The 11,199-nt window shown below is 36.8% G+C and overlaps 1 protein-coding gene across 1 annotated transcript; it reads right to left on the bottom strand.

The window, feature by feature from the left end:
- Nucleotides 1–3,211: 3,211 nt before the first annotated feature.
- Nucleotides 3,212–10,759, bottom strand: LOC126284685 (vacuolar protein sorting-associated protein 29). The gene is made up of 4 exons (XM_049983806.1): nt 10,078–10,759; nt 9,810–10,001; nt 8,846–9,081; nt 3,212–4,208 (listed from the first exon to the last, which is right to left on the bottom strand). The coding sequence occupies exons 1-4, from the start codon at nt 10,078–10,080 to the stop codon at nt 4,091–4,093; spliced, it is 549 nt and encodes a 182-aa protein (XP_049839763.1). The 5' UTR covers nt 10,081–10,759; the 3' UTR covers nt 3,212–4,090.
- Between the last annotated feature and the right edge of the window lie 440 nt (nt 10,760–11,199).

Raw genomic sequence — 11,199 nt, 5'->3', positions numbered from 1 at the left:
GGAGGAGGAGGGAGGGAGGGAGGGAGGGAGGGAGGGAGGGAGGGAGGGAGGGAGGTTATGTTGGGAAAGGTTCAAAGAGAAGGTCAGATCACTCAGATTCCAAAGTGAAGAGTATTTCCTCCACCAGAAAGAAACTAATCGCTCTAAATACTTTAATGTGTGTATCAGTAGTATTACAAATGTTGCCCCCAGAAACTAAGTACTGGCCTGCAATGCAGCTTCATAATTTTATAGTAAGTTTGGAGTACTTTTGGAACATGAGTTTTGGAAATGAGAGCACAAATGCTATTTCCAATATAAAGATCTTAATTTTTATTTACCGCAGAGACTTCCGTAGCATTATTCAGTATAGTCAGGACGTGCAACTGAAAATAGTTTCTAATGTGTGTTAGTTCACTGATATAGGTACTGCACACATTATTTGACAAAATTTGGTACACTATAATGTACAACACTCATAGCTGTATGTGCATAGCGGAACCATTTGATTAATCACAAAGTGGACGCATAAGTATGTTTCATCTCATTTACAGATCCAGATTTTTCAGAATTTATCACAGTCAACTTTGAAATGGAAGAACTGTTTAATATAACAATTATGCAACATTGTATAAAGTGATCTACGTGAATTTGTCGGATCAAATATGTATAAGATTCCACTCTTCTGACAATACCCTTTCAAAGTTTTTTTTTTTTTCCTTTTTATTTTTTGTTAGGAAAGCAACTGATTGTCCTAAGATGAGGGGAAGCAACAGATGTGAATCTGAATGTGCCTTCTGTGACTAGTGATGAGAGAGAACAATGACGACACATTTTTACGTTAACATTATTCTCATCAAGATGTAAAATACAGTGCATGATCTTCTGTTGTCCTTGATATTAGCCTCCCCCCCTCTCTCTCTCACTCTTTCTCAGGCAGAATACTAATTCTCGATAAGCTGCTCCCACCTTCTTACCTTAATTCATTTTAGATACAGAGGTATTCCAACAAATGTAACATCACTGTAACCAGTCACAATCATTCTGCTTAGATCACTGAATTGTTCTCTACTTTGTCACTGATTCCGTAGGGGCAGCCTATCCAAGTGAACAGTATTAAAAATGAAACTTCATGGCAGATTAAAACTGTGTGCCCGACCGAGACTCGAACTCGGGACCTTTGCCTTTCGCGGGCAAGTGCTCTACCAACTGAGCTACCGAAGCACGTACCGGGCGTGAGTCGTGCTTCGGTAGCTCAGTTGGTAGAGCACTTGCCCGCGAAAGGCAAAGGTCCCGATTTCGAGTCTCGATCGGGCACACAGTTTTAATCTGCCATGAAATTTCATATCAGCGCACACTCCGCTGCAGAGTGAAAATCTCATTCTGGAGTATTAAAAATGTTACCCCCAGAAACAAATTACTTTTCTGACAAATAAGAGTGATAATTGAGTTACTTGTAGTTTAGGCAGAAAATGTGTGTGTTCTTTACGAGTAACCTTATTTGTGGTCATTCTTGTAAAATGTGATAAAACTTATCCATCATCGACGTGGAACACTGACAGTAATGGATAATGATTTTCAGAAAAACTGCAAGTAGTAGTATTTTTTGACAGTTGTATTTTTATTACATCATGACCAGTTTTAAGTCTTATCAACATCAGATGGTGCACACTTTTCATGATTGTTAGTAGCATTGTAGGTGCCATTAATTGTGGCAACATGGAAAAAATTAAAACAAGTAAGGAGTGATATAGTGAGGTATCAAGAATAATTCACATCATAAGACCAAATTCCAGACTACCTTAGGATCTAAGGAACTCCTGGTACACCGCCTTGTTCAGTGCTCAGTTTTTCTTTTCTTTTTTTTTTTTCTTTCTTCTTTCGTTTCTGGCCTCAAACGTATGTCCCCTGCAACGCTGCAATTAATCATTAAAAGCAAGTACTATGTGATGATGCGTCACTAGGTGACCTAAAACTGGTCATTCTATAATAAAAAGTGAACTGTCAGAAAATATAGTAGGTTGCAGTTATTTCTGAAAATCATCAAAGGTATTATATTTTTATGTAAAGAAGAACGTGTTTTGTGTTTTCACTAACAATTGAATAACAACTTTTTATTCCCACTGTGAGAAAAACTATAAAGCTGCAAAATCAGAAAGATACTGAACTCTGTTACCATTTACAACATGGCTGGCTTCATGAAAGTTTTTGTGAAGCCATCACAAGAGCAAGATGATAACAGTAATAATAATAATAATAATAATAATAATAATAATAATAATAAAATTGTAATTATTATAATAACAATGATTAAGATTATACTTGTAAAAAGGATATTTTGATAGTGCTTAATGTCATGTACATTTAGAATTCAAACAAAAAACAATCACATGTTGACAAAAGAGATTCAGAATTAAACAAAAATGGCTCAAAATTCTCAATGTGAGATTCTATTTGCCTCACTGACAGCATTTCATATGTAGATTGAAAAATTGTGTAAAGAAGTTATAGAAGTGGAAAAAATAATACAATATAACAGCACGTTCTCTACAAGGTGTAAAATATCTGTTAGGGAACAAGTTTCAAGTCCAAGCTAAACATAAGAACTTGAGAAACTGAAATCATATGAACTATTGAACAGGCTGATGTATTCACACTTCCCACAAACATTCCTGTGTGTGTGTGTGTGTGTGTGTGTGTGTGTGTGTGTGTGTGTGACTGTTTGTGTAGGGGCTGGAGCAATTTTTCAGAAAAATGTACATGTCTGAACTGTTTAATTCTTTAGTCAAGCAGCTGAAATGCTTTTGAAAGACTCATGCTAGGCAGGAAACTACAATCAATGATAATGGAATTTAGCTCCATACATCCCCAGCTGTGTTAATTATTATGAGGCTAGTTTGTATGAGACTTTTTCTCAATAGATTCAGAGATTTCTACCTTTTTTATACTGATAGAGTTGATGTACAGAAACTCCTGAGATAACAGCTGCAAGGTATTACCAGTAACAGATTTTCAAAATTCTAAATGATTTTCGTTAATAAACAGCTGGAACCCTTGCAAAATAAGATTGAGGAAGAAAGAGTAAAGGTATAATCATAGGAAGAGAATGGATGAGAATAGATTGCTTATAAAGTTGCGGAGGATGGAAATGAAAGGCAAGAGACTAAGAAAAAGGCCAAGGGACAACTTGCTAAAAAGAATGAAAGAAAGCATTCAGAAGGGAGGACAAACTGTAGTAGTAGTAGTGGTTGTGTTGGCGGCGGTGATGAAACAAGAAATAGCTCCAAGTGAGTATCTGTATCCATTATACTCCAGCAGCCAAAGAAACCGTTTGTCCTAGCAGTAGAAACATTTGTTCCAATGCTTAAATCAGTCCTTTGTGTTTATCCTCGCAAATACCATTTTGGAAACAGTGACCAATTTTCCTGATAGTATCAGTACAACTCATGTTACAGACAAATGATAACTTATCTGATATGTTTTAGGTTATCTAAACCACAATTACAGTGAAATGAGCTAAGACATGTGTTAAAACTAGAGACCCAAAATCAGTAATAAATACTGAAAATGACTTATTCTAGTTTTTTTACTTATAAATACATGTATGTTTAACCTGGACTGGAGTTTGAAACAATTATAGACTGTATCTGTTCTTGATAGTAACTGTGTGTGTCCTCATTAACTTATGTCAAAAATATCTGAAACATCCATTACACTGTCATCACTCCAGCAATAAATGCACAAATGTTCAGAATTTATTGTATTTACATAATTTAATCCATGCTACTGGTACAGTCCTCTTCCAGATTAACTGGTTCAGAACTTATTCCAAACTGAATGCCCAAGTCTTCCTTGACAAATGCTTGTAGTGAACATCCGGAATGAAGTATCAGTCACAGACATGTAACACACAAGAGTTATCAGTTGTTACCATACTCCTTGTTACATACTTTCATATAAAGTATACAGCTTTAATATCTGGACAAGAATATTGACAGGTATAAAATGTCTTCCTTATAGGTGCAGCGACCACAGACTCGAACAAGTAAATTGTTTCCAAAGAAACAATTCTTTTCAGAATGTAGTTCTCTATTTGCACAAACTATTGTCTCTAGCTCTTCTTGTATTCAATTCTCTCTACCTTAACTTCATCTCCAACAAGTTGGTACACATATGTAACCACTGTTGAACTCTGTATGTCCATAAGAACGAAGGAAGGAATAATTGATCTGAAACAGATAAAACAGAATATCTAAAGTATAAAATTAAGGAACTGCATTAAAAATTTAAGCACATACTATGTACCATGACTGAGTTTATAATGAAAATAAAATTGCTATAGAATCTCAGCATTAGGGAATACCTATATTTGTAACCTTCAATGTCCTGAAACAGGTGAGTGTGGTACACTGTTATGTAATAAACCACTCGGGAGTCGAGGAAGAAAAGTGACAGTAAGAATAAAAAATTAACTATGACATGTAGAATATGAAATTCAAATTAATGAGACTTCAGTGTAAAATAGTGGAGGGAAGGCAGATGGCAAACCAGGGACTAGTGCAGTATGTACTAAGAACGCATTGCCTAAATATAGAAAATTCACCTGTATAACCATTCACTAGAATGGTGTTGGATCATGAAAGATGTTGGGTGCATCTAAATGACGTAAAAAGCCTTGTTTCTGGAGCTTGAGATGGTTTTTAACAAGATCTATAAGATCCGTAGTTGCAATACAAAATGGAAGATACATTTTATACTGTGTCCATTAAATATTCTTCCGATCCATGAAGAGGTCATTGAGTTTTTCATGGAGGGGATTGGATTGGATTGTTTGGGGGAAGAGACCAAACAGCGAGGTCATCGGTCTCATCGGATTAGGGAAGGAAGTAGGCCGTGCCCTTTCAAAGGAACCATCCCGGCATTTGCGTGGAAAGATTTAGGGAAATCACGGAGAACCTAAATCAGGATGGCCGGACGCAGGATTGAACAGTCGTCCTTCCGAATGCGAGTCTAGTGTGCTAACCACTGCGCCACCTCGCTCGGTAATCCATGAAGAATTACTGCTGAGGCTCGTCAAGAAGGCAGTGGTCGTTAGTGTGTCTCCATGCTTATGTTCTTTGGGTTAAACTTTCTTCACCTGGAATACTTAAGTGTTTCACACTTAACCTGTTGCACCTTGGGGAGTCTCACAACTTCACCATTTACCAGGTGTGGTATGGAATTGCATAGCATACATCATTTACAACTTTACCTCCTCTCCCTTATAGACTGGTTACAGCTGGTGAGCAATCACAACTACTGCTATTGTTCATAGCAACTCAACATACTATTTGATGTTGTTACCAACTACTTCATTTGTGCAAAGGCCATTGTAACACAGTGATGGCTGTGATAAAATTGCTGTCCCCAATAACCATTAAAACGTATTTGTGGAGCCAAGAGAGATGAAAAATAATAAGAGGAACGACAGCAAACTCCGAGTATTATGTTTATGTTACAAGAAATGGCACAAAGAAAGTCAATTACATGGAGTATCAATTTTTCACATTACTATCATGCAACAGTGAACATGGCAGAACATTAGCCTCAAGTGAAACAACCAACATCTTCATTCAAATGCTTGTTGCCACAAACCAACAACAGAAGCTGATAAATAGTTGGGCATGATCTTGATAAATCCTTGAGCATGATCTTCAGTCACATCAACTGGTATTCTAACTAATATTACCTTCAAAATACATACACATGATGGCCAGCTGCATCACCAAGACATCTTTTGAAGACTTGTTCCATCCTTAATACTGTAAGAGCACTACTTCCGTAACAAAACTATTTATAAATTAACCATACTCTATCCCAAAAACATATAACATGCTTCTCCCTTCCCCATAAATATTATAACCACATAAATATTATAAAAATACCACATTCATAAAATTAAAATAATTACAGATATGTAGGGACAGTCCATTTTCTTGTGTTGGACTTTTAACTAAGTGAATGGCAGGCATTCTATAAAACATAGAATTCCTTGTGGAGCATAAATGTAACTAAGATTGGCAATCTGAACTGTTTCTTCCCTATTTCACCTCCCCACATTTATTTTATTTCCTGTCTCACCACACCACTCAGGTTTATTTTTGTTTATGCAACTTCTAATTTAATGCAAAAGTGAGAAAATTATACTTTTCTTGTTAGTAGATATGACATCGATAAATCAAGATTGGTGAACAATATGACACAAAGCTCATACTCAATCTCATTAACATGACAGGGATCTGGAACTCAAGAAACCACCACTAAATGATGTGTAACTAACGCAAACATCAGGAAAATGGAAACCAACAAAATGATAGGAGCTCCATGGGAATACTTTTTTGGCAGGGATATTCTTGTTACTAGTGCAATGGAACACACAGAACACTTGAAAATATCAGCCCACAGTGCAAAAAACTGATCTAATCCATGATCCACAAGAGTTAAATTGCAACCTGTAACCAAGATACTGTAACATCACCTACAACTGATTCAAATAAAAAGAACATTGCTTATTCCTCTAGCAGAAAATATGTCTTTGCACTGCTACGAATACAGCCTACCAATGGCTCATATTGTTCACTTGACCTGACAAATTATTATGTTGTCTCATTCATAATCTATACTTTCTCTTAAAAAACATCACATGTAAATACAACAGTCACCACTACCGTCAGTTTATGTCGGCAGCATCAAATCAAGGTAAAAGTTACAAGTTGATATTCCCTCATGTTTTTTTTTAAATAGTTTATGCACAATATGTGTATGCAATATGTATCAAATTACTGAGTGGAAAATAATACATGTTCCCTGAATTAATGAAATGTGCATTAAGTATGGAGGGATTACAGAAGTGTCCGATTCCACCAGTCTGCTTTGACTCATGATGTCAGCAATATGGCAGAAGTGGCTACTCTATGCGTCTCCAATATGGCACCTATGATGTCACTATATACGCATGACAACAAACACAAAAATATGTATAAATAAGACAATAATATCTTCCTCCAAACATACAATCAAACGAACGGAACAACTGCAGAAAATGGGAAGTTTTAGAGACGGGCCAAGCTAAATAAAACAGTAAAAAAACACACCATAATCCCAAAACACAAAAAATGACCTACAAAAAACACACAAAAATCTATAGGTATCGGACACTTCCGTTGATCAATATAGGTCAACCCCAGCTGACGATACCAAAACATCAACACCCATGGCAAAAACTATGAAAATTGGAATCACACATTTCCCTTGACCACAGCCGATGATACCAAACCACCAATACCTACATTTAAAACTACAAAAATTGGAACTGATCATTTCCCTTGACCTATATAGTTCAACAACCATGAGGACTGATATGAAAAAACCAACACCTACAACCACAAGGAACAAAACCAAAACCACAACACCTCAAAAGCCAAACAAAAGAAAAAAACTTATACATTCACTCCACAGCCCACGAAAAACACAAAAATTCTTAGGGACGCTCTTCTGCTAGCAATATTCATCTAAATGACATTGCAAGTTGGAAGAGCTACTCTTTCAAACCCACGTAAACAAAAACTTAACGACAATCTGTAACAAAATTAATATGTATGCAAAACTCAGAGCACTATGTACGCAAAACAGTCTCCCTCATGGCCAACCTAGGCTTTTCGAACCAGGTACCACACTGTATTGAATGCCAGATGATGATGATGATGTGCAAACAATGCCACATAATTGGTCCCTTGTTTGAGATGCTGGAACTCTTGTCAACTTCATGCACTGACCACAAGTGTGACACCAAAATTATCCCACTGTTAGTCCAAAAAGCTGCAAAAACTTTATTAGCAATGACATACTGCCATCCATCACAGCACGTAATGAAAAGCCATTAAAATTATCAGTCATATCCATTCCCAACAAAAAACAATAAAAAATATTAAAGCTCATTCAACACAACAAACATCAATCCAATCAGATATAACACACACACACAAAAGAAAAAACTGAATTGACATTACAGCACCAACTACCCTGACTCAAAATCAACCCACATTATCACAATGATAACCAAGACTCAAATGAATCTAACACAACACATTACACTCAACATGTCAACATTCACCACCAGAGGCAACGGCACCACCAAATACAACGACATCTACAACCACCAACCAATTCGAAAACACCATCCCTTGGTGATTTCACACACCACCAGTACGTCACAGCTCAAAGCAGGTGGGTGGAATCTCAGGCTTCCAATGACCCCATGAATTATCCCCTTCCAACTTAACCTAGACCTTAAGGTACACTACGATCAGTCTGCCTCCACAACCAAGCTTTCAGAGGGGTCCTGTATCACACAATAATCCAAAAAAAACCACACTCCACACTAATTCAAAAATATTAAATTGCTAACCAATTTTGTTGTGTGTCTATTAATAAAAGCACATCTTTGCTTATTGTTTACGTACCAATTGACAGCTCAATGCCTGAACCATTGAGGCAAAATAGTGTACTCCACCAATGATTTTCTATTACTATAGTTACATCATTTTCTCATTTTATGATGCTTAAAAAAAAAAAAAAAAAAAAAAAAAAAAAAAAAAAACCAGGCAAAGTTATTCAATAGGCCTAGATTCAAAGGGAGGCAACACCCCACTTTAATACAAACCCATATATCTCTTTACTCTGCAATTCCTAATTCCTGGCTACAATATTCGTATAAAATCTATCAAGACAGTACATAAATTCTAATATATAAGCAGTTGTGTGTAATACCAATTAACAAAACTTTTTACATCATATGCTACCTGTCTAGAAGCACTCAAGTACTTACGTGTCAAGAGGGTTATAAGCTCCTGTTGCAGAACCTGGATTAATATAAAACTTGTTTTCATGTTCATATGCTTCAAACTTATGAGTATGCCCCGATATAAGAATGTCCACATCTAACTGTCGTTGTATTAGTGCTAAGGATTCTGGATCTCCCCATGGTACAACTTGGTGGCCGTGGGACAATCCAATACGGAACTGGCCAACTGTGACAACCTTTTGCTCTGGGTAGTTCAAATTCTGAAAAAAATAAATTACCAAGTTCTTAAAAGTTTCAAAATACCTCCATTAATTTTTACCATTTCAAAGCTGACAATGCCTTCTATAATTTTATTGCTCCTATTACACTCAATTTCCTGTTACTTTAAGTGTACCATCAAATTAGAAATCAAACTTCAGATCTATCTAGATCAAGCTAAATTTACTGAAACTCAATATATCTTCAGATGCCACAAGTTTAAAAAATTGACACCAAAGCTGACATTGCAAACCACAAACAGCTTTAGACCAGTAGCCTTGAGTATACAGACTGCATTGCTGAAATAGTTCAGTGGAAAGACAATGTTCCAAAGCCACAACATCAGTACCCAATCAGTGAATACTTTAACACTAAATTGCAGCAGAATGGTTGTGTGAAGCAGTTACACTGTATGACCGAACAAAGCTATTAACTTATGAGTAATGTTACTAATCTGTCCAACCATAGCTAATGAATAATAAGTACTGGTAATAAAACGAGGTGACAAATACTGACAGTTGGTGAACAATGTAGAAGAGATTATTCATCATTGTATTAAATGAATGAAGGTAAAAAAAATTAAACAGGAGACAGGTTCCTAGCATTTAGCATTGTGATTCTGATCCATGTAAGTTCTTCACAGTTCAAGAACGCGCAACGGCAGTGGCCAAAACAACAAAATGTGAGAACACACACACACACACACACACACACTTCTCCATAAATATACCTCATCAAAATCCCCTCTGACAACATGCACATCACTTGCGAGGGTTTTTAAGTAGTCATATGATTCCTTCGTGCACAAGTTTCCGGTGCAAAGTATATGCTGTATTCTGCCAGGTACCAGAAGTTTTTTAAACTTTGATGGCAGGCTGCTACATCTGTGAGGAATGTGCAAATCTCCGAGAACAAGCACAAGCTGTAAACATAAATAATGCAGTTAGGTCAAAGCTACTATCACTCACAGTGTAATATATTTGCACTCAACTACTAACCATTGTTGATTATGTAACCAGGAATTATCGTGACAGCATTAATACACACAACACACTACACGGAAAATATTTCCACTTCCATATTACGCCCCTTGACAAGTAATCAGTAATTTCTACCGCCACAGATGGCTTGTATAATCTTTGCCTCCATAGATATTGGAAGACAACGATTCTCTTCTTTCGTAATTCCCCAGCGTAAAAAGTGCGAATATAATTCCTATATCTAAACTTCAAGGCGCTATCTCCTCAACACTTAAATTGAAAGAAGCGTGGCATATGACAGCAGTTGTTCGCTGCCAGCTCGTATATCCCAGAAAATTTAAAAACAGGTCAAGCAAAGACCACTTTTCAATGTCTATCACGTCAAAATGTACTCACACACAACCCGTTAACACGGAGCTCCCAAAACCGGATTCCAGAAACGGAGTTCCCAATATCGCTTCGGTTTTGAACAGTTTACACCTCATCTAATTGAAGGGCAACAGCGACTGTGCTGCCTAAATCATAAACTTTAACAGTTGTTTTCCAGGCGCCATATTGAACTGTGCTGGCAAATCCGCTTCAGGCCTTAACATGCAAAGACGATAGCAAAAAACCGTTTCCGAAATGCGGTTTACACCGTCCGGAAAACGTGTCTTATGTAAGCGTAGTGATTGTCCGCCATGTCAAGTCAATTCAACTCGCATTGCTGTCTTCAACTGTTCTTTTTGCGTGAATTGAGATCTTCGCAAGATGATTTTCCAGTGTTTTTACGTGCGAAGTGCACATTGACAAGGCGGTAGCTTGGCAATGGATGCTGTAGCCCAAATTTCTACGAAAATCACATTTATTCGTATCAAATGATTTGCAGCTGGCAGGAATACCTTATGTATTAGAGGAGGGAGGTATACATAAAAAAACAAGGCAAAGAAAGCTCGGGGTCGGAAAAATGACATCACGTGGTAAAGATTGGGGATTTCACACACTATGCAACAAGCCTGAGGAAGAGAAATCTGCATTTTAGATTTTGGAAGGTCGAAGCATCAGTTTTTTCATTTCCTACATCGAATTGCATCCAGAATTACGAAAATGAACACCGTGTTACAAGCTTGGGGTTAGATGATGAAACCACATATTTCAAAG

The sequence above is a fragment of the Schistocerca gregaria genome, chromosome 8 (assembly GCF_023897955.1).
Source record: "Schistocerca gregaria isolate iqSchGreg1 chromosome 8, iqSchGreg1.2, whole genome shotgun sequence".
Classification (NCBI taxonomy): Eukaryota; Metazoa; Arthropoda; class Insecta; order Orthoptera; family Acrididae; genus Schistocerca; species Schistocerca gregaria.
This window is presented reverse-complemented; position numbering and strand designations above follow the sequence as displayed.